Here is a 24,573-nt window from a genome sequence, read left to right as displayed (position 1 = left end):
ATTTAAATACATCCAGTCTTTCCAGAAGTTCCCTGACTAGATCCTCTCTGACCCTTGGCCTAGGTGCACCTCCCCTGGGGCCTGAGGGGGGTCCGGTGGCGGGGGATGATCTGGTCCCTGCTCAGGAAAATGTAGGCAAAGAAGTCGTTCAATAGGTTAGCTTTGTCGTCTGGTGTGATGACCAGATTTCCTAGAGACCAGATTTAGAGAGAGAAAAGACCACAACTGTGTAGAGTACCTGTTACCTTTATGGTAGAGTTCAACTCCTCTGAGGGTTGATCAGGCACTGAGAGGCTCTGCAGTATAACTGGTTGGCAGGAAAGGCTGGAGTGAGAAAGCAAGAGTGCCAGCTGCTTCCTGCCCAAAATTTAACTGCTTATTCCAGGGGGTGTCAAACTCACCTGGCTTCATGAGCTGGATGAATGGTACAGGGCTCACCCTACAGACTGGATCATGCCCATCCATCCCCATGCCAGATCCAGCACACTTGGTGCCTGCTCCAGCTCATCTGGGATCTGCGGAGAAGTGGCCTGACATCCTGAAAGCTTAGCTGCCACCACAGGAACAAACTACATTGCTGGACTTCCCACTGTGCTGCTGGGGCTCCAGTTTTGCTGCTCTCACCCAGGCAACTAGTTAAGCCAGTGAGAGCTGCAGCACTGGAGCCCAAACAGCACCATGGGAAGAAGCCCCGCATCATGGGCATGTGGCTCTCACCTTGGGAACAAGATGCTCTGCTGCTGCTGGGACTCCAGTGTCACAGACTGGCCCACGCCCATGGCTGTTGTCAGGGGAACATCAAGGCTCTTGATCTCATCAAGGCTGTGAACCAGATCCAGCTCTGTGGGTCTAACACCCCTGATTTTCACTGCTACAACATACTGAACATTCATAGCAGCACACATGGCACAGGTTTCCAACAGGTCTTGTATTAGCCCTTACACACTAACATCACTTTCACCCCCACCGGTACAGATTGTTACTTGGGCTTCCGCCCGGCAGCAGAACCAGCAACAAGCAACTTTATGTCAGGGCTACAGGGGCCCTGCCTGGCCCAGCAGCAGTGCTGATGTGTAAAAGTGATGCTGGGCAGATGTACCCGGAGAAAACTCCCTGGGGCATCACTACCCAGATCCCCTGGGATGAGTCAACAGCCCACTCTGACTCAGACCTGATACGAATCCCAGTCCCCCCAGTCCTAGGCTCCCATTTCTAGACCCCCAAACCCAAGTCCAGTCTCCCAGTTCCAATCCCATCCTGACTCCCAATCTCCCAGTTTCAATCCCAATCCCAGTCTGCCATTTCTAGTCCCCCAGACCCAATCCCGGTTTCCCAGTCCCAATCAAAGACCCAACCCCAGTCTCAATCCCAGCCTGATTCCCAATCTCCGTTTCAATCCCAATCCTAGTCTGCCATTTCTAGTTCCCCAGACCCAAACCCAGCCTCCCAGTCTCAATCCCAGTTGCAAACACAGGCTGACTCCCAATCCCCTAGTTTTAATCCCAATCCAAATCTCCCATTTCTAGTCCCCCAGACCCACTCCCAAATTCCCAGTCCCAATCCCAGCCTGCATCCCGATCCCCCCCGTTTCAATCCCAATCCCAGCATAAACCCCAGCGTCGCTGTCCCAGTCTCGCCAACTCCCCAGTCTCAGCTCCGAACCCAGACTAAATCCCAACCGCCTCGAGCCAGGCGGAGGGGGCGGAGCCGGGGCGGGGCCGAGCGCGGTGCACCCGCTCTCGGTTCCCCGTCCCCCGCGCGGCGGAACCGTTGTCCCTGCGCGTGTTGCCGGCCGGCGGAGTGAGGGCGCGGGACCCCGGCGGTCGCCTCCTTCCTCCTGCTGCCGCCGCCGCCGCCGCTGCCGCTCGCGAAGCTGCTCCGGCCGGGGGGGGCAGCGCGGGGTGGCGGGGCTGGTCAGCCGGGGGGGCAGAGCCGCCTCCCCCGAGCCCGCTCCATGGCGGGGAACTTCTGGCAGAGCTCGCACTAGTGAGTGGGGACCCCTCCCCCCTGCGGGGCGCACGCGGCCCCGGGCTGTCAGGGTGGATGCGGGGCGGCCGTTGGGGGAACGTCCCGGGGCGGGGGGAATTATTCTAAACGCACGTGCGTGTGAATGTCATGGGGGTGCATGGGAAGATTCCCGCCCCTCCCCTTCCCCCCCGTTGCTGGACCCTGTTGTAAGTGCCAGGGAGTCGGACTGTGCCTCCCCGCACACACCTGGGCCCTGGAAGGTGGAGAAAACAGCCTTTCTGTGGCCCCTGGTTGTGGTGGTTGCCCATGGGAGTGACCCCAGGGGAGCTGTTCCTGTTCCTAATGGGGTGGTTTGGGCAGGGATGACCCTGGCTCCATGACCTCTGCAGGTCCACTTCTCTGTGATGACTCTTAAGCCTGAGCATGTTTCGTGTGTTGGGTCCCTACAGGCTTGAAACAGCCAGTTGGTTTCCTCTTCCTACTTGCTCTTTTGGAAGCCCTTTCATTTTTCTCTCTTGCTGCCTGGGCTGGGAGAAGAAAACTGACTGTGGGCCAGAAAAGAGATCCCGTGTTGGGGAAACTGGAAGGCGCACCAGCAGCTGATCAGTTTCAGGAGGGTGCATAAGACACAGATGAACTGCTCCCCTCTTCCCCCCACATGCACCGAATACACATGGAGAGCTGCTGCAGTCACAGATCCTGCAAGTCAGTTGCAACCATCTCTTCCTCCTCCCAGGGGGCTGTCTGGCATATTTACCAAAGTCTAACATACAAAACTTAACTCAAAGGTCTGAATTCAAGTAGTAACACTAAGGGAAAAAAAATAACAGGGACCTAGTGCTAGTAATAGTCCATAGTATGAATATGAGCCGGCAGTGTGACGCTGTAGCCAGCAGGGGAAATAATACTCTGGCATGCATCAATCAGTGCATCTCAACCAAACCCAAGGAAGTGATTCTTCTGCTTTACTCAGCATTGGTGAGACCACAGCTGGAGTACTGCATCCAGTTCTGGGCACCACCCTTTAACAAGAACATGGACAAGCCTGAGAGAGTCCAAAGAAGAGCCACCCAGATGATCAGAGTTTTACACAGCAAGCCATACAAGGAAAGGCTGGGATTTTTCAGCTTAAAAAAGAGAAGGCTGGGAGGGGACTTGATAGCAGCTTTCTGCTACATCAGGGGAGTACATCAAGTGAAAAACTGTTCACCAGAGCACCCTTGGGGAAAACCAAGAGTAATGGCCATACACTCTTAGAAGACCATTTCTGGCTCAACATTAGGAAAAACTGTTTCACGGTTAGGGTGTCCAGATTGCACCACCTCTGGAGGGAGCTTATTTCACAATCGTCTACCCTGGAAATCTTCAAGAGGAGACTAGATGGTAACCTTGCTGGCGTCACGTGACCCCCAACTGTCTTTCCTGCCTAGTGCAGGGGGCCTGGACCTGATAATCTTCCAAGGTCCCTTCTAGCCCCTAACAATCTATGAATCTATAAAACACAGCTGCTCAGTGGGTGCAAAACCAGCTTTTGAAAACTTGTCTTGAGGTTTTTGCTTTTTAAAAAGCCATTGTGTTATTGAGGCTGTTGAAGGAAAGTCACATACTTGGGGAATGTTTGTGTTGGTCTTTACTTAGTATCTAATAATCTGCACCGAGGTGCGAGGTGGCAAAGATACAACCTACAGAACCAGGTCATCTGGCCCATGGGGCTTCAGGAGGGATTGGGAATTTGGGGGCAGGCAGGGCAAGGAGAGACAGAGGGCTACCACTGAATTCTGGCAGGTATTTCAGAGTATGACCAGGAACACATTTCAGTGACGGCTGTATTAATCCCTGTGGTTCCCGGAGCTGATGAAAATGCTACAAGTCTTGCTAAAGGCCAGATTGAGCCATAAAATCCAAGAGAGATTTGACATGCCTTATCTACACCACGGAGAGGGGGAGAAGGAGATTTAAAAGCTTTTCCTGCAAAGAAAGTCACAGCGAATCAACTATATTTCCCCTAAAGAAAAGATGGCATAGAATGAGCTGTGTCCAAGTATCGTTAGCACTGAGTATATTGAATTTAAATGTGTGGCATCTAAAATAAAATCTGTATGTAGTATATCTCTCAGACTTTATTTTCAACTAATAACTAATGCATTTTACATTTTTAGCATTGAGAAGGCCTCTTATTTCTGGTGATTATTTTTCCTTAAAGGTCCTGATTTTGAAAACCCTAATGAGCATTCATTTCGCAAGAATGCATCTAGCATTACAAGGCTCAGTTGAAGGGATGCGCATCAGCCTGTTTCATCCCCGGATACGAACTGTACTTTATTTGTTCACAAGTCACTGTATAATATTTGTGAATTGTTTTTTTCCTTCCTAGTTTACAATGGATTTTGGATAAACAAGATCTGTTGAAAGAACGCCAGAAGGACTTGAAATTTCTAGCAGAAGAAGAATATTGGAAACTTCAAATATTTTTTACTAATGGTAAAATGGTTTTATTTTTGATTAGCTGTCTAATTTGGGCCATATCTGTGTATCTGAATTCGTGGTTCAAAATAGGAGCTTCAGTTTCTCCTATTTTTATGTATATATTCTCTTAACATGTTTAAAAAGCTATATTAATATAAGCATTTGAAAGATGTATGAATTAGATGCAGGTATATTTCTCAAGGATGTTATGAGAGATCTTGATAAGTTTTCCTTCCTTTTATCAGTCTAGTAAGGTAGGTAACATTCATTTTCTCAGGCATTGAGGCAGAGAATTGGACAGAAAAGTTAAGTGTCTTTGTTGCAGGGATGGGCAAACTCCAGTCCATGGGCCAGATCCGGTTGGCTATGGACTCTTATTTCCCAGCTGTTCCTGCCCTCATGGCTTGGGCCAGTTTCCATGGAGAACCCGGTTGCACCTGTGTGGAAAGTGCAGCTTTCCCTGGAGACCAGCCTGAGTCCCGCTGGCAGTACGCATGGTAGAGGAGCGCAGGGGGCTGCTCTGAAGCCTCTGGGAACTTGTGATGGGGGCAGCTTGTTCCGGAACCAGGGCAGAGCTGTGATCTGTAGCCTGGATGTGCTGGGCAGGGGTGTGCAGGCAGGGGATCACATCTCTACCCTAGCTCCAGACCAGGCTGTCATAGCTGCAAGGAGCTGGGGCAGAGCCACAATCACCTGCTTGCGTGCTCCTGCCCAGAGCATGCAGGATACAGATCGTGGCTCTATCCTAGCTCTGGAGCAAATTGCCCTCAGCGCAGGTTCCCAGCAGCTCCAGAGCAGCCCCCTGCACTGCTCTGCTGCATATGCTGCCCGCCTTTATGGCAACTCCAGCCTGAGCTTTCCACAGAGGTGTGGCTGAGGTCTCCATGGAGACTGGCCCAAGTCATGAAGGCAGGGGCTGCTGGGAAATGGAGTCTGGCTGCCAGGCAGATCAGCCATTTTGCCCACTGCTGCTGTATTGGCTGCTGAAAATAATCCATGTCACTGCTGGTGTTTTAGGCTAATGACAGACATGAACACCCCCCCGCCCCCCCCATGGTTTACCGAAAGAGGTAGCACGTTAGTTTGATCTTACTCCCCAGCATCTGTATAGATAGGGTGCTTCAGTGGGGCTTTTTGGCATTTTATCTAAAACGGTTCAATCAGCGATTAGATAAAAGCACCAAAAAAATCCCACTGAAGCTTCTGATCTACACAGATGTTGGGTGAGCCAGGTCCAACTAATGTGATGCCTCTTCTGGGCACGCATTGAGCTCTGTGAAGGCGTGTTAAAGTAAAATGCAGTTTTGGGGTGTTGGTTTTTTGTTTGTTTTTTACATCTGTAAAATGTTTAATTTATCTCCCATTTCTGTTTTTTTCCCCCCTCTTTTAATTCATCTGTTTTTATTTATACTTATCAAGATCAAAGTGCTCTGCAAGATAAGATGACAGATCATTTGGAGAGTTTATCTTTTATAGAGTAACAGAAACCTGATTGAGGACTGTTATTTATCTAATTTATTAATTAGCTTAAAGTTTCTTGAGGATAAAGTAAAGGAAAAAAAAGAAAAGAAAAAAAGGATAAACAAGATATTTCATAATGCAGCAAGACCTAAAAGGGAAACAATAGGTTAAATCCATTAAAAAAAAAAGCATACTTCCTTAGTTATGATACTAATATTAGTTTAGGTTATTAAAACTAAAATACTTTAAGAATCTAAAATGTTTTTGCCTTTTAGCTTTCCACTCCTGTTGGATAAAGAAAACAGCAGATTTGTCAGTTTCACTTTTGATGTAGATTCCTAACTCAGGTCCCTTCCGACCCTACCAACTATGAAACTAATTAAATGAGTAACAGTCGTTTCTGCTGTCAAAATGTCAGCTTTAAAATAAAATGTGTATCAAGCCTCTGACATCTTCCAGAGTTGGAAATTCATGGACTCCCATCTGTAAGATTGTGATTGTTTACAGTCCCCTTGGACCAGAGAGTAAGCTAATCAGTTTCCTTTTCTGGTTTTCATGCAATAGCAGAAAAGATGTAAAACAAGCATTACATCTTGTTCAGAAGAATATTTAGGATTAAAACACAACATTCTTCATTTAAAAAAAAATATATATTTTGAATGTCTCAAAAACCGTAGGGTGAATTGATCTAATAGAGTTATTACATTATTTAATTGAAAACTTCAGTTTTTGTGCTATTAGAATTTCCATCCTCCCTTTTCCCAGCATGTATAAGCTTCAGTTTCATTAGGTCTCTCTAGACCAGAGGTTCCCAACCAGTGAGCTGTGGCCTGGTTCTGGGCTGTGAAGGGTTAGCTGCCAACTCACAGCACAAGCCCCCTGCTCAGTCCCCTGTCTGTCTGCCTAGGCAAGTGGCTTCCACCACCAGCAGTGATATGTAGGGTTAAAGCTGGGGGGTGGGGGAGCCCCAGGAGGGAGCCAGTGGGCTCCACGTGCCCTGTCCCGGTCTATAGGTTGGGAGCCACTGCTCTAGACACTGAGAAAATAACATACTCCCTGCCCTTGCCCCCGCTAAATCTCACCCAATTTTTCTCTTTGACAACACAGATGGCTTAACCATTTCTTCCTGCAAAATAATCCTGCAGGAGAGACAGATTTAGATTATTTTGTGTGGTTTGCTAAGTGGATTTTCCAGTACTGTAGGAGGAGGACAACTTCCTAGCTTTGTGGTCAATTCAGGATGGACAATTTTGTAGTGGTAAAAACATCACAAGATTCACTGTGGAGAGCATGTGGGTACCAAGATATTTACAAAAATGTTCCATACTGAAGTTTGGTCTCTTCCCTGGTGGCATTGCTTAGCCATGACCTTTGTTGTCATTAACAGCCTAGGCTCAACTGCATTACTGCCATCTTGGAGGGGGTGAGCTGGATGGATGGTCATGGATCTGGGCTATTGAGAGAGGCTTCTCTCTGGCTAACCCTGTCACCAGTTACCCATGCTCTCAAAATCTGTGTGCCTCAAACGAGGTGTTTGTGTCCTTGACTTGAGGAGCAAGAAGTGTTTCTGTTGCCTCTGGGAGATTGACAGTGCTAAGAAATGTTATGCACTTTAACCAATGTCTTAAATTGCTGCTGTCCTGATCTAGTGCCGGTGTTTGATATATAAGTGAATTTACGTTTTTAAATATTTACCTTAATACCTGTCTGTAAAATGTAGAATGCTGATACAGAAGTACCATGCTCAGCTGAATAACAGAAGGGGAGTGCAGGAAAACTAGTGAGCAGCAAAACCTTATGTTTCACTCCATAATTCTCTAATCCCATCCCTGCTCTGTATCCCAGACTGATGCATCTAATGTGCTTGGCAACTTTCCTTTGCCTGGGAGGCCAAACAAGACCTACCTGCACAGCTGACACCAGGGTTGTTTCTTGGCCAGCTGGCAAAGAATGCTTGTGATGCAGCTGACTACTTCCTCTGGTCTCCCACCCCCTTCCTCTAGACTAAATATGTCAGTTCTTTAGCACCTGCTGCCACTGCTAAATACAGTGTAATATGTGCTGGCAGCTTTAGGCGTTTGGAGAGAGTATCTGCTTTGCAATACCTTTGAGTCCTATTTTTCTATTTAAAACGTTTGAATTTTAGACTGAAAAGTGAGACGCCCAAACTTTGCCCCTCTGGGTGCTGTGTTGTCAACTGCCTAGGAAAGTAATGAAGTAAATTGTTATCCTAATCTTTAAAGGTTCAGATCACCTGGCCCCCAAGTCTAGTATGCAGTGCTAGCCCCTCAGTCACCGTGGCCTCATAGGAACATATCATCTTTGGGTGGGGAAGTAACACATTTGGACTGAAAGGAGAGACATCGGCCTACTCTTCAGAACCCCCAAAATACAGTTTCTCCTGTAGACCATACTTGGAGAGCCTCAGTATGTGGTGTCATCATATTAAAGATTGAACTTAAGTTTTTGTTCATTTTTTTAAGTTATCCAGGCTTTAGGTGAACATCTTAAATTAAGACAACAAGTTATTGCCACTGCCACTGTCTACTTCAAGAGATTCTATGCCAGGTAGGACTATTTACTATGATGGTATGAGAGTGAAGCATTTGTTAGGCAGATTTTCATAGACTTTTTGAAATGCAACTATTGCTTCTGAATTGTGTAAAGCTTTTATGTTAATTATATGTTAATAATGTTAATATAGGGTGTCTGTACATGTACTCAGGTGTGGTGGGGTGGCATTTTAATTAGAATGGTTCTTGGAGAGCTGCAGCATCATGTGTATTAAGCCCCCACACATTTAAAAGAGGCTGCAGGACACTTTAACTAAAGTTCATTCAATGAGCTTTAGTTAAAATGCCCCAGCAGCCATTTTTAAGCCCGTGGGAGCTGCAGGGATACTAGAGTGTTCTAATTCAAACATGGAACAGACTGTCTGCTCGAATGTGTTCTAATTAGAATGCATCAGAGCATGTGTATAAGCACCCTTGGATTTTGCTTTTTGGAAGAAAGTGTGGTGGTCTTGGCAGACTAATCTTTCTTGTGCACAAAATGATATTTTATAATTTGTTATAATATTTCAGATACTCCCTAAAAAGTATAGATCCAGTATTAATGGCTCCTACATGTGTATTTTTGGCATCCAAAGTAGAGGTATGAAATATTTCAGTTTTCTAACGTAAAATGTTATGCATGAGGGAGATATTGCACATTCTTATGATATTTTTGTTGGTTTTATTTCATATTTTGGGGTTCAAAGTTTTCTTTTCTAGAGCACTACAAAAAATCCATAAGAGGGAAGCAAGGGAAAAGTGATAGATTGACAGATGCTATTCACCATCTTTTAGTATTTTGTCTGACTTGTTGGCCTATCTTCTCAACCCTGAAGGATCTTGAAGATTTTGACAGAATGTTTAGATTACTCTTCCATTTAATGTAACTTAACAAAAAAGTGTTCAATTAAAAAATATATTTTAGTGGTTTAATTTATTTTTTTCTTTATTCTAGTTTCCAAATATAAAAAATTCTACTCCATATATTGTCCCTGTTGTTGTTGTTGTTGTTGTTACAGTATTAAGAACAACAATACTGTGATTTAGATGTAGATATGAGGGTCATCAGAATTTACTACCCTTGGGCTTTTTATTTCCATTGTAGCAGCTATGTTCATTTTGAGAAAAGAATGTGTGCTGTTGTAATTGCTATTTAGCTTTTCATAGACAATTCAACTTATTTTGATCACCAAAATGCTTACAAAAATAGAGAAAATATTTAATTAGGATGCAGTTTGAAGAAGCTGCCTAGTAAGAAACCCCAAGTAGTTTGATAAACAATGTGATCAAATAACATTTCAACTGAAGCACCTTATTTGCTGCTGTTTTTTTTGCTCAGGAATTTGGTGTGGTTTCAAACACAAGGTTGATTTCTGCTGCTACTTCTGTATGTAAGTGTAAACATTGTTTATGCTGTATTAAGGAGTCCCTTCGAAGGTAGTCACTTTGTAAGGAAAATAACGCCTACCATGATTTGATGAATTTTTTTTACTTCACTCTGTATAAGGGCAGCCTGCTTTGATAAGACTTCCGATTTAAGTGTGTATGTGGAAGAAAGTCTTTCCTGTTTATACTGCCATCAGTTCTTTTGAAAACTTATCAATCAAATATCTTTCTCTCTCAAAAAACCCCTCACCCTCATACTGAAATTAAAGTTGTGGAATAAATTAAAGGTGTAGAGTTTATTTTTCTTTTTTTAATGTCTTCCTCAATGATTAGTCGTTGTGGAACTACATTTTTTTTTGTAAAAAGTCCTAGCAAGCTCTATATTTTCTAGTTGTTTTTCTAATGACACCTTTTTATTAGAAAATTATATATACCTTGTTACAGTTGAAAAAAAATTTTCATAGATGAATCAAGAGATGGCTTTGTTTTAATAATATTAGTAGGTAAAGAAACAATTTTGAATTTCCCTTCTAATTTACAATTATTTATTTCATGCTTCTCCCTTCTATCTCAGAGGTACCCCAGGGGATACTTTGAAAAGTCCCAGGGGATACACGGGGGTGGGTGGGGACAGAGTGCGCCGCCTCACAGGAGCACGCCTGGGGCAGGGTGAGAGCAGCGGAGCCCTTCTGCGGGCTGCAGAGATGCTGCACTACTGCTGACACCCCCCCGCTTCCCCCCACTCACTGTCCAGCCACTTGCCCCCCCCCCCCCCCCCCCCGCCAGCCGGCTACTCACCCCCTCCCCCCGGGAATACACTTATTAAAAAGGGGGTTACTGGGGGTACATTTTGTAAAAAAGGTCGAAAACCCCTGTTATTCTTGAGATCCTTAAAGTTAGAGACATATGCAACTGACCCACATGATCTAACCTAGAAGGTCCAGCTGTTTTACAGTCATCAATTTCTCAATACTCTGCTCTGCTCTTCAAAATGTAGGTCATTGCATTTAAAATCCCTTCTAGAACTTGAGAGGATAGGTGATTGGCTGCTTTTCTAGCCTGCATCTATCACACCATGGTGACCTTGTGACAGTTCTACTACCAGGAACTGAAATGCAATGCTGGACCTCCACAAGCATTGAGCATCATAGTGGTTTGCCATTTTGCATAACATTCTTATCTGGGTGCAGATTGGTTCTGGTAATCAGTGAGGAAATTATGAACACAATAGTTATGCATACAGGAATAGATTTAATTCTTTATGTTGGACTCTTACTATTCCTATTCCCTATTTTTTTATTTTCTTAAATTCCACAGCATCAGGTTCCTACAGAGAAATCACTTTTGTAGTGCTTCAGAACTCTGTAGTGCTTCCTTTATCCCTCTTAAGAATATTCCTCTGTCTCTAAGAGTGAGGACAAAGAACAGTTTCTTTCTCTATATCCTTACAGTCTTCAGTCTGTTTTCAGGCTTCAATTAGCAGAGCTGCTTAATTATGCTTGATTATCACAGGTTTATTTATTTTGAGGCCTGTAGAGAAGAGAAAATAAGTGAAAGGAACTGAGGAGTGCTGAGAAGTCAGGCTGCTTGCAGATGTTAAAAAAAATACGCTTTACTGAAAGCAGCAGCTTCTGTATAGATTAGGTGTTTCAACAGGGCTTTTTGGTGCTTTTAGCTAAAGCTGATTCAATTGGCTATGAGATGAAAGTGCAAAAAAAGCCCCACTAAAGCACCTGATCTATACAGACGTTGGGAAAGCTGGATACAACTAACACGCTGCCTATTTTAGGCATGCACTGGAACATGCTAAGTTTAAAATAAAGTGTCGTTTTGTTTGTTTTCACATTTGCAAGCAGTGTCTGTGCCTTCCTCTTGGAGAGAGAGCGTTTCAGATTGACCTCTAAAAACCCCTTTGGAAAGGCACTGTAACCTTGCAACTAATTGGAGAAAGTGGCTCTGGCTCACTTTCTAAATCTTATCACTTTCCTGTAGTCTTTCCAAAAATTGGGATTCTTTTCACTATCCACCTGAAAAAGTGTGGTACCCAACTTGACAGGTGATTAAAGAGCCATACTGGAACAACAGTCTTCTGTAGGTGAACTGCAGTGTCTTGCTTTTGTTTAATGGAGAGCAGCTAATCTGCAGTTGGGTCTGTTCCCTACTCTGAATCAGGTAAAGGAGAAATTTGAAGCTGGGTCTCCCATAATCCCAAGTGAGTTTTCCAATGATGAGGATGGACAAAAAAATGCATGTGCCCATATACTCTAACACTTTGCTGGCTTTTCTGTGGGATTTGCACACTCAAAGCACACCCCAGAATCAACACTCACTGGCAGAAATATTTCTCCAGCTTTGCTTGAGAATCACACTTAGGAGTTAAGGCTTCAGGCAGCACATTAGCTGTGGAGCAGGGTCAGTGCTTAGGCAGCTTTGTGAATGCTGAACAATGGAAACTTTGTTTCTCCCTGCTTTGCGGAAAGGGGTTTGTACAGTATTAGGAGCATGTCAGTGGTATACTTTGCTTATTAAAATAGGCAGGCGGGTGCCTAAATATCTTTGAGTACCTGGGCCTCAGTCTTTATTAAATGTTTTTTTTCACCTTTTAGCCTTTGAACTATATAATCAGGCTGAGAGTCAGACTTCGTATTATAAGGAGGATTGTTCTTTTATAGATATTGTAGAAATCATAGACAAGTAGGGCTGGAAGGGACCTCAAGAGGTCATCTGGTCCAACCATCTGCCTGAGTCGGGAAAGATCTTGTATACCATATATCAATAAATCATTAAAGGTCAATAAAAAGTTTTGCAGGTCTGCAAGCTGATGAATTAATAGAAATTAGTAAAATAGAATATTGGTTTAATGCTTTCATTATTTTAACCTCTCTCTTATAGTGAAAACTAGGTTTTCATATGCCTTTCCAAAGGAGTTTCCTTATAGGATGAATCATGTAAGTATATTGGATGAAACATCTTCATTTTAACTTAGTGATATGACTTTTAGCAATAATGGGAACGTTTTCTTCCCTTCTCTATTCTCTTTGCCTTTTTAATTCATATGACTTGCAGTAGACACAAAGGTGTAACTGGACAGATGTGTGCCCTGGGCAGGCAGTGCTGCACAGGTTACTAACTACATCTGGGCTGCCAGTGATAGTAACTGGGCAAGTACTATGGCTGCTGCTAGTTTTGTATCTCCATTCCCCCCACATCCTGCCTGCCTCTCATGTCCCAAATAAGCACCCAGGGCTATGACTCCTATCCAGTTAGTAGTTATGTGTTGTACAGCTTTGTAATAAGATGCACTTAAGGGTATGTCCACATGGTGCAAGACAGTTCTATGCAGAGATACCAGGATTAGCTTTTTGTATGCTAGCTCCAAAACAAGAGTATAGTTCCATGCATGGCTTATAAGGCTCGACACAGTGCTGTATGAACACCACTATACTGCTTCCAGTTTAGGAGCTAGTATGCACAGAGCTGTCTGAGCTGTCTGCCTAGTGCAGCCTTATGCTGGGTAGGCATATCCCAAGTCTCTATATCGGTGCTAAATTTTAGCAAAAATAGGCAGTCTCCTACCCAGATTATCCTTTGGAGATCATTTTTTCTCGTTGTGCATGGAGAAGTTAGCCATTCTTTGCAATATAAATTATAGATAAAAATTATTCTTACCAATAAGTCAAGGTAAGTAAATAAACTTTGGATGAATTGTTGGGAGAACTTTGATAAGCTAATTGCTGTTTGGAGTTTGAGAGAACTATTTCTTGTATAGCTTGCTTTCCTTTAATAGGAACAAATGCTGTTAAAGGAACTGAATGTAATATCAATACTTACAAAGTGATGGAAAAACCTAGGTTTTAAATTTATGCAGGTTGCACAGAGTCCCATGTCCTGGGTTACCTGCTAGATTCACACATTCAAAAAAAACCGACATACATTAAGAATTTTTATTTTGTTCCCTTAGAATTAGGACATTTCCCAAGTTTTTTTGTTTTAAAGTATTGTGGTCTTAATCGGTGTCAAAGAAGCTTGCAATATATACTTTGCCAGTTATACTTCATTTTAGTTTCTACTGTCATTCCCAAGGGGCAAAGTGTATTTCTATACATTGCCAACAACTGTGAATAAACATGAAATAAAAGATGCTACTAACTTCTAATCTCAATTTAACTTCTCCTTTCTTCATTTTACTGCTATTCAATATGGCTGGCAGGCCAGATGTTGTTATTTTTACTTTACATCTTGATTTACATTTCCGGGGCAAAGTTCTGCTGCTTTTTCAAAGACAAAGCCTTATAGAAAAACATTTATCACACTGCTAATCTGGTTCTTGATGATGCAGCATTTCAGTTTGTATAATTATATTGATAAATCTAGGAATGGTTTAAAGGAGCTGATAACAAAAATAATTGGATAAGATGACATATATACCTGTAAAATTACATAACTGTAATGAAATATTTGTTTGGAGGTTGGTAACTTACTTTCTCACAGTCCTCAGAAATAAATTTCATCTTAACATAGTGAGACAATTGACTAGCTAACAATGTTTTCTATTATTTTTCTTAAGTGGGTTGTAATTTTACTTTGAGGTTGGTGAAGGTATTGGGGAGAACAGTTTCTTGTAGAGTTTACAGTACGTATAAAAAATAAATATAAAGAAAAGTGTATGGGTTTGGATGTTGATGAACTATTTCTTTTTGTTTCCCTATTGGACAGGCACTGTTGCTTACTTCAGTTTCTGTTTCTTTACAGATACTAGAATGTGAATTCTATCTCTTAGAACTAATGGTATGTGGCTTTCTTTTTCGTTATCTCGCCATTGTTATGTAACAAAAGCATGCTTGCTCCTACACCAACCTGATTTTTTTTTGTAACTTGAATTTTATGATTTGGTGTCCTGTTTGTTTACTTATGAGGTATACTTTTTGCAGAGGAAATGAATACCAACCCTCTGAATACTGAATACTTTTCCAGAGGAACTGAATACTGTGACCCGCTTATGTGTAGTTCTTGGAACTGCTCAAATAGTAAATTATTTTGTCAGTGCTTTACACCATCAAAGCACCATACCAAGGCTGCTGTGGGGGATTTTCAGTTTTTGTAGGATGCTGACAAATGGAGGGTGGGGGGAATAACCGCACTTTACCAGAAGAGGAACCATGTCACTTTGACCCAACTCACCCAATGTCTGTATGGATTGGGCACTTCAGTGGAGCTTTTCGGTGCTTTTATGTTATAGCTGAATCAGATGAATCAACTTTTATCTAATAGCCAAGTCAGGTATTAGATAAAAGCGCCAAAAAGCCCTGCTGAAGTTCCTGATCTATACAGAACTTGGGCGAATCAAGTCAAACTGATGTGGTTCCTCTTCTGGGCAAGTGGTGCATTTGGTGCAAGGGCACAATGAGCTTAAAAATAAAGTGCTGTTTTTGGGTTGGTGTTTTTTTTTTTCCACACCTGTCAGCAGCCATAGTGAAGAGTGAGAAACTGAGGCGAAGAGATTATAATTGGACAGGGAGTCAGCTCAAAAACCACACCTCCATCTCTTATTGAAACCAGCTAAATCCCAGAAAGAGAAGACAAGGACTTTAAATATACAAGGTTATGAGAGATGTTTTTTATTTGTAAATACATGGATCATTTTAATGCTTGAAGTTAACTGCAGCAATTAAATGTCCCAATTTTTTTGTAGTCTAGCTAGTGTTTTATAGCTAAAATTTCTTAAAATATTGTTTCCTGTGCTGTGGTTTGGGAATGTCTTCTCAGCATTATAGTTTTGTGCCTTGCAAGGCAACTATTTACAGAAAGTTACTTTTTTGTAACATGATATTTTTGATTATTTCAAATATAGTGCAGCTAATATCAGGGTTTCAGCATATACATTCTGCATCTCTGTAATTCGTCATTTGAGTTTAGTTGGTTCCTCTTTGTATGTTCCAACCTTAATGTGTAAGGAAGAATTTAGAATAGTGTAGATTTTTAACAACTAGTGTTGGATTTTTTTTTGTTTTGTTTTCCCAGCAAGCTTCTCACGTATGGTATTTAGTAACAGACTGTTTTCTGGCAGTGTTCTGTATTTCCAATAGGGAATTATGGGTTTCTAAGCAAACAAGGTTCAGTGTGCTGCAGATGTGTCACTGTGTCTCTAAGGGGAAAGGATGTTGACAGACTGGCAACCATGCTGTATAATGGTATTCTAGAGAGAGCACTGTCCTCATTATGACAGAGGTGTCATGATGCTTATAGTTGAAGAAAAAAAGGGAAAAATGAACCACTAACTGATTTCACAATATAAACCATGTGATCATTATAAATGTTTTAATTTTTTCTTCTTTAAACTCATTTCTAGGATTGCTGTTTGATAGTATATCATCCTTATAGACCTTTGCTCCAATATGTGCAAGATATGGGCCAAGAAGACATGCTGCTACCCCTCGCATGGTAATAGAGACAAAAGTTAATAGTGCATCCTTTGAGGAGGAAAGTTAACTTTAAAAAAACTATTCAGAGAAAATTATGATTTGCTTATGTAGACAAATGAAGTTGCACCAGTTTATTGATGCAAATAAAGAGTGCATACATAGGGCTTTTTACTGGTTTAACTAAAACTACTTTTTAAAGTGTGTCTGTATTGCACAGTGCAGGGCAGTATTGAGATACTTGAACTAGCTTGGGTTCTAAAGCCGTCTGTCCTTGTCAGCATGGCAAGTTAGTCTGCATGGATGGAATTGTATGTCTCCAGTCTCCCAGCATTGTGAAGTGTAGACATACCCAGAGTTGTATGCATCACCAAATGTTGACCATGAGTAGGGAGCACTCTTCCTGCTAATTATTGTCAAAGATTGTTTCCCCTAGTATTTCTGATGTATTCTGCTATGTTATTGTTTTATCGTTATATCTGTGAACATAATGAAGCCTTTTTTTAAAAAAGTAATCAAATTCAAATACACAATAAAAGCATTGCCTTTGTCTCTTAGATTATTTGTAGAAGCCAGGACCTTTGGGCCCCTAAAAGACATTACACTTAAGACATGATTAATTAGTTAATCACATCACAACCTGGCCACACATTCATTCAGTTAATGGCATGATAAAATGAGGATTAAGTTAAAAAGTTATTAATTTGTGTAATAACTTTGTGGCTGGTTCCCATTGTGCCATTAATTGGATTATGTGGCCAGTGCTCCCAGCCTCTGGAGCATTCTGGATTCAAGACTGCCATGAACTCCAGAAGTTTGGAGCTCCAGTCAGCTGATCAGAGTTCCCAGCTACAGGAACACTCTTTTCCTCATATAGCTGGGAGCCCTGATCAGATAACCAGAGGTCCCAGGTATGGGAGAGCATCATTTGCCTCTGCAGTGGGGATTCCAGATCAACTGAACTGGGCTTGCAGCCAGGGGAGCACAGAGAGCCACGTTTTCTGCCAGAATCAGGCTCCCCCTACACTGGCAAATAGTGTGATGGGATTTGATGCTTAATCCCAACATCACAGTTCCTGCCACGCATATGTAGCATAGCAGGAAGTGCAATTGTTGGGATCAGATCCCATCATGCCTTTAAATTAATATTTAAATTAATATTTGTCAGGGACCTTAAACACTGCCATGAACTCTGTGTGATTTTGGACAAATTTCTTAATTTTTTTGCCTTTGCTGTTTCCACTTTACAGATGAGCTACTACCTCAACATTGTGAAGATTAATTTTAATAATTCAAATAGTATATGTTCAAAGCACTTTGCAACATAGCATTTTTGAAGATGCAAAAATATACCCATAGTTACTTGAATATAAGACAAGGTGTTTCCCCCCCATTCAGCACTGGGGGGGTAGGGGGGAGTCTTCATTTTACACTCACATCCAAGAAAATCTCATTGCCTGTCTGTCATTAAAGTGCTGCCAAAAGCAGCATGTTTTCAATAATAGCAACCAGCTATGAGATTGGTTAAAGGCAGCCAGTACTGAGCAGGACTATAAAACACCTAGCCTATATTGGGCAAACATACTGTGGGTAACCTACCACAAAGAATAGATTAGTGCAGCATATCTGAATAAGATATGTGATAGGGCCCATGTGCTCATTCCCCCTCACTGTTGACTTTTTTTCAAGTCATGGTGAGCCACTACATTGGCTACTTTTCAACATTCCTCACAGCTGAGCTGTGCTTTTTTTCCCCATTTCCAGTTATTTCTGTTTCTTCACTAGCCTTCAATGTCTGGCAAACAACACCAAACAGGGCCCCAAACAGTTCTCCCAGAACCCCCCTGCCACGTGTTACACATGAGTAGTGTGGCCTTGCCCTTTGTGAGGTGGAGCTGGACCATGTTTCCCTGTACCTTACTTGCATCTACATTTTTGGAGGATCCCAAGACTCATGACTGGAACTGGATGTTCTTGTCATGAGTAAGAAGCTAATTAGCACATGGGTCCTTCGTGGGGGTTATCTGGAGTGCAGACACATACTGAGCAGTGCTGAGCTGTGAGGATTACCATGGCTGGAAACTGATGATTCTGCTGGGCCCCAGCATAATGAACTGTATGGTAAATCATGAATCTTTTGGCTTTGGACTACCTGAGCTGAAATGGATTTAAATGTCAGTGTGTAGTGAAGGGTACACCCCTATCTAAATGCAGATAGGACTCCTTACAAGAACCTCATAGTTAGCCTCCTACTAGCCAGCTTCCAGCAGGAAGATCTTGGCTAGATGCCTACTTTATGGAAATGGGGGACTCCTCCCTAGCTTGCTCCTGTGGCCATTGGCTAAGGGCAAGCAAGACTCAGGGGCATCTGAACCCCAAGCCTTCAGGCTTGGGCCTGCACATAGGATGCCTGCTGATTGGATTTGGAAGTATCTGAAGCCCCAGGCTGAAAAGTCTGGGGTGGAGAATATTTGTCGGTTGCAGTGCCACATATGCTGTTTGAATGACTGAGTGTGTTTATGGAATACCTGTGCTAAAACTTGCAGCAGCTTCCAAAAAAAGGCTAAAATGCATCAGTTCTGGATGAACTAATTCAATGGATATCCATAATAATTTGCCTATAAATCCATGTTTTCAAATTGCCTCTCACTTCCATGTGCTTAGGGAAAACAGGGTCTGCCAGTAGGGGTGGGAGGGAAAGAGCTGCAGGGGGAAGAAGTTGGGGAGGTAGTGGGGAAGGGGGCTATCTTACCCACCCTAGCTGTAGCACTGGGAGGGGGGAGCAAATTCAAGGCAAACCCCCAGTAATTAGATTCCATATCTGGAAAATTGGAGCACATTTATAAATGGTCCATATATTCTTATTATTGGGGGGTTGCCTTATAATCAAGTTTGTCTTCTATTTTAGTAAATAGGCTATCCTGATCTACACTATTAGAAGTAAATAATTACTGTGATCACATGGAAAGTAATTAAAGGGTCCAAGATAAGAAATTGTGTACTGATGTGTATTATTGTTTGTGAATTTTCTCCACCTAATTTTCTCTCTAATTCTCTTTATTTTAAAAGTGAAGATTAACATGTTTGCATGATTAACAGATGGAAGGGTGTTTTTTTTTTTAGAAAAATGGGATTAAAGGTCAGAACAGTACAATGACTATTTACTATTTTTGTTTGCACAGGAGGATAGTGAATGACACATATAGAACAGATCTTTGTCTGCTGTACCCTCCTTTCATGATAGCTCTAGGTAGGTAAGAACAAATTAAAATACTTCATCATACATAAGTAGATCCATTTTGTATAGTCTTCCTCCATGAGCATTTCTTAGCATACAGTGGATTTTTCTAAAATATGTTGATTTGTTTGCCATTGTCAGCTCTTTCAGATGATGGTGACAGTGGGGAACCTATAACCTGATAATAATCTGTTTAGGTAATTGGAAAATCTAATCCTGAGCTCAACTCTTGAAAACTGACTTGGGCATGTTAAAGAGGGAAGCAGAAAAATTTAGAGCTATAAAGGGGGAAATAATAGCATTGAAATCTGTAATTCATTCATATTCAAAAATCCCCAATCTTTGTTCATTACGTACATCTCTATTTATATTTAGATTTGTATCCAATCCTATCCAGAAGGGCTCAGGAGTGTCTTAAAATAAATAACAGGTAACCCACAGTTGAAAAGTTCTGTTTGTTTCTCTTCAGCTTGCCTCCATGTGGCCTGTGTTGTCCAGCAAAAGGATGCAAGGCAGTGGTTTGCTGAGCTCTCTGTTGATATGGAGAAGGTATTTATTTTTTCTGACTTGCCACAGACTGACCGGAAATTGTCGTGAATATTATAAAACAGATAACTTGCATGTCTATTGTATAAGTCAGTATTCTTGTTTTGATTAAGTTCAATGGTGCTTACTGTATTCACAACTTCGGATGGGAGACCTTCAAAAATAAACAGTTTCAGCAAGAGGATTTGGTAATTTGCCTGTTGCATTCTGCCCTCTAAGCAAGTGCTCAAGTATAGGGTGCTGCTGAAGATCCCATCTTTCAGATAAGGCATATCATCAGTCCTACCTCTTGTGGCCTGTGACATTTTTCAGAAAATGAGGGTGTTAGTTTGGCATGCTTCCCAAATGGGTGGGTAATTCTACATAATTTGTTCTGCAGATACCAGTTCCTGACACTTGATTATCATTTAAACCTAAATCTAGGTAGCATTGCTATGTGTAAAGCATGTTGGAACCCTTCAGGATGATGGGCACTATAATTCCAAACCACAGGATTGCACCCAGGTGAATTATACTGTTGGGTGCGACTCTGTACAGCACAGGTTCAGTGTGTTGTATATGCAAGTTACAGGTAAAATGAGTTGCACAGAACAGAAAACAGGAAAAACATGCTGCGTGTGACACCTACTACTGCACCTGCCAAGTTACTTTTGCTATGAACATGTTTATATATTTAAACCAACCAGTTCTGATACAAACATAATCCATTAAGAGTTCCCATCAGTATCACAGTGTTCATAGCCAACTGAGTGGTTTTAACGATGTATGCTGCTGCTTCATTGTATTAAAAGAAATGGGGATGGCGGACAATATGAGCCCAGGTGGCTAAAACATAAATAGTTATGACTCGAGATAGGTCTCCTGCTGAAGGCTGCTGACAGTTAATCAAGAGGTAAATGTTTACATATTTATTCAGACTGGGGAGTCAAAGAACACTTCCAGTAGCTTTCCAGGCAAAATTCAGGGTGCTGGTTTTGTCCTGTAAGGCCCTAAATGGCCTGGGCTCTACCTACTGGAGGAACCATATTCTACTTTATACTCTGGCATGATTCCTAAGGTCAACCAAGAGCATCCTCCTGCTGATACCATTAATGCATCAAGTTTGGTTGGGAAAAACATGCAGGAGGATGTTCTCAGTACTTGCCCCTCCACTGTGGAATATCGTCCCCCATGAAACCCACCAGAGCCTGGAAACAGTTTAGCCTTCCTATTTGAGCAGGTGTTTAGCAAACAAGGCTGAGCTGTGATGCTGTTTAGGAGTTTTTCTCTATAGCTTATTTCAGTGTTGTGCTGGCTTTCATAAGTTAGTTTTTTCTCCTGTTTTGTTCTTTTGTTTGCTTATTTTATAAGTTATTTTGCTGTCCTTGGTAAGCCTCCCTGAACCTTCATCAGAAAGGCAGCATATAAACTGAAATTAGTAAGTGTTGATGCATCACTCCTTTGTATCCTGTTGTATCCTGCAGAAACAAGCATGCCTTAATCATGCTGGCCCAGTGGGTTGCCAGACTCAAGTGGACCTCTGAAAAGTAAAATATTGAGATCTGAAAAGTCCACCTGACCTTTTACAGTCCACCTGACCTTTTACAGTTAATATGAAAAATATTTGTCTACAATTTGGCTACTTACACTTCAACTTCTCTCATTCTAAGGTTTCTAGATCACCTGTGATTTGCAGAGCACTTGCTAGTAATCCACAGTGGATAGCTGATTATAGGTCTCCAGCTGCTGTAAAAAGCCTTAGACAAAACTGAAAACGCATTCTTAGCACATTTCAAAATAACTAATGTGTTTGCCCAAGGGGAAGGGAAAAGGGTCTGCATTATTCTGAATGGGAGACTGTTTTTGATAGAAAATCCTTCAAATCCAATCTAGATCAAGAAAATATCTATTGAAATGGAATTGTTGAACTAAGAGCAAAAGTTACTTTGATACAGGGAAATCATTGGTCATTACATAGTTGAATTGATAGTGACAAACAGAGAACCAATACAGTATCTGATCTAATCTATTTTTCTTTTTATTTAGATTTTAGAAATAATCAGGGTTATACTAAAACTGTATGAACAGTGGAAGAATTTTGATGAGAGGAAAGAAATGGCTACTATTCTTAATAAGATGCCTAAACCAAAACCACCTCCAAACAGGTACTAGATTGTTTTTTTATTCTCTTTATGCTGAAAAATACATTTAACTAGACTTTGCTCTTAGAAAAAAATGAGGAAAATTTACAGTAAACTCTAGTTAATGGATAAAAGGAGGAGGGACTCATGGCACAGAATCAGAACAATGGTGAATGAAATCTTAATAGCTAAATTTCAATAAGTAAATTGTTTACTGTACTTCTGAGGGTACAGTATGTATTTTTACAGTATAGATGTTTCCATGAGAGAGACTGCCTTGTACATTAATTAAAAAGTCAGGTACAAAGGTAACCTCTGCATCAGGTTTGATTAGAGCAGTGGTCTCCAAACTTTTGTGATCGCTTACCCCATCTGTAAAAAAATTTTTGAGCACACCCCCCCAATATATGTATATTTATATAAATAGACGTTCTAATATTTTCTTCCTGCACCCCAATGAATCATCTTGCGCACCCTCTGGGGTGCACGCACCCCACTTTGGAGACAACTGGATTAGAGAATGTTTGTATCTTTTTAACAATTTAAAATGTCTTATGTAGGGAGTTAATCGAATTGAAGACACTGTCGCTAAATTAAGCAATAAAAGGAATTTTGGTACCATAGTACACCATAGCTGGGAAAGCCTGGCTCTTCAAACTGTGCAGGTATAATTCCATGCATAACTTGCCTGTGCAGTTATTTATGATTGGATGTGAAGATATGATGTGAACTAAGTCATGGTTTCTGTAGGTGTAAATTGAGTTGGCAGTCGGACGCGAGTTTCTTACATGTGCAGTTTTGAATATCAGTTCCTTCACTGCGTCTGTTTCACTTTCCTGGTGAAATTATTTTATCTAGACATGTTACCCAAGTAACTAATAAACTTACATTTTATTTTTATATAAGAAAGTTGGAGAGGTAAAAGAAAGGCTTTGAATTTTTGTTTGTAATTAAAGTTGTTTCTCTTGAAGAGGTTTTTAACTGCCATTTTATTGAGAAGTGGTTGTTTTTAATAAAGTTTATGATGTAACAATATTAGATATATCTGCTGTCTGAAAATGTGTCTCTCCATCCAAACAGTGAAGGCGAACAGGGTCCAAATGGAAGTCAGAACTCTAGCTATAGCCAGTCTTAAGACATTCCAAAGAATTTCATTATGGACCACATTGGATCAAGACATATTGGGATCTTTCCTGCGTTCATGAAGTGGACAGAAGGTTTCAATAACATCTTTAACAAAGAAGCTTGAAGAATGAATAGCTTGTTTCTGTCAAGCATAGTGAAAACTTTTCCTTTAAAGATTGCGTCATCCCTTTGAAGCCAGAGCAGATATATTAAGATTTCTCAATTTAAGGAATAAAACTCTGAACGGAGCTGCAAAACATTAACACTATTCATTTCAATATGACTAGTTTTAATTATTGGTTTTGTTTGCTTTGAGAAAAATATAGCTTCCCATTTAAGTGAAGTTTTTTTTTAAAGCTACAGTAACATGAAGCCTGAGTGTAACTGTAGTAAGGACCCCATGTCCTTTTCATTGTGTATGTCACTGAAGGATGGCATGCTATATACTAATTTTTTCATTACGTAGTTTGTTTTATAGGTAATGGGTACTGTAAAAAGCAAAAGTGTGATCCTTCAGAAACAACTGACAGAAGTCTGCAAAGAATGTTACTTGTTTCAATGAAAACAGGAGAGAAATTAAATTCCTCTTCTAGACTAAAGAGATGCCATTTTAATCAGTACATGTAGCTTGGACATTTTTGCAATGAAACTTAGTAGCCCAGCTTACCAGAAAAGTGCAATATGTATAGTGTACATTGTGGACATTTGGGGGATAAAAAGTTTTCTTAACCATTTCAAATATTAGGACATTTTTTAAAGTACTTATATGAATGATTTGCAAGTAAATGTACTGTACAATCCAATTAAGTATTTTAAAAGCAAAGAATCAAAATCAAATCACATAAGACTATTTTTATTGTAGGGGGTTTTTTTGTACAAAAAGTATACACTGTTAGTCTGCCTTCACTGTTAGTGTAAATTTGTATGATTCATTAGAAAGTTTGTGTTTTTTCTTTTGAGAGGAACAAGCTTGCAGTGAGCTTCATGCTGGTGGTGTGTTTTATGTTTATATTTTATTTTACTGCAGTGGGATTCTTTGGTTACCTGTTTGCTGGGACTTCCTTCATCAAAGGGCCATATCTTGCATTCCTTACTCAGGCAGAACGCCCACTTAAGTCAGGACTTGGCTAAAAGATTTTAGACTTACAGGTATATTAATTTTTAAGGGTTTTTTTTCCCCAAACAATTTATGTACAATTTCATTATCAAATAAAAATGCCAATTTGCCCAAGTATGAAATTGAACAATAAATGGAAGTCCAGGAACTTGTTTTGTCCAATATCTTTTTCCAA

General features: G+C 41.2%; 1 protein-coding gene across 1 annotated transcript; it reads left to right on the top strand.

Annotated features, from left to right (window-relative positions):
- The first annotated feature begins 1,807 nt into the window (after positions 1 to 1,807).
- CCNC (cyclin C) lies at positions 1,808 to 24,546 on the top strand. Its single transcript, XM_090037210.1, has 12 exons — positions 1,808 to 1,986; positions 4,343 to 4,449; positions 8,379 to 8,463; positions 8,979 to 9,048; positions 9,787 to 9,838; positions 12,726 to 12,781; positions 14,586 to 14,621; positions 16,183 to 16,274; positions 19,435 to 19,502; positions 19,960 to 20,039; positions 22,062 to 22,180; positions 23,237 to 24,546. The coding sequence occupies exons 1-12, from the start codon at positions 1,955 to 1,957 to the stop codon at positions 23,289 to 23,291; spliced, it is 852 nt and encodes a 283-aa protein (XP_089893336.1). The 5' UTR covers positions 1,808 to 1,954; the 3' UTR covers positions 23,292 to 24,546.
- The last annotated feature ends 27 nt before the right edge of the window (positions 24,547 to 24,573 follow it).

The sequence above is a fragment of the Crocodylus siamensis genome, chromosome 1 (assembly GCF_052110815.1).
Source record: "Crocodylus siamensis isolate JL-2025a chromosome 1, ASM5211081v1, whole genome shotgun sequence".
Taxonomy (NCBI): Eukaryota; Metazoa; Chordata; order Crocodylia; family Crocodylidae; genus Crocodylus; species Crocodylus siamensis.
The sequence above is the reverse complement of the archived record's forward strand: the minus strand, read 5'-3'. Positions and strand labels throughout refer to the sequence as shown.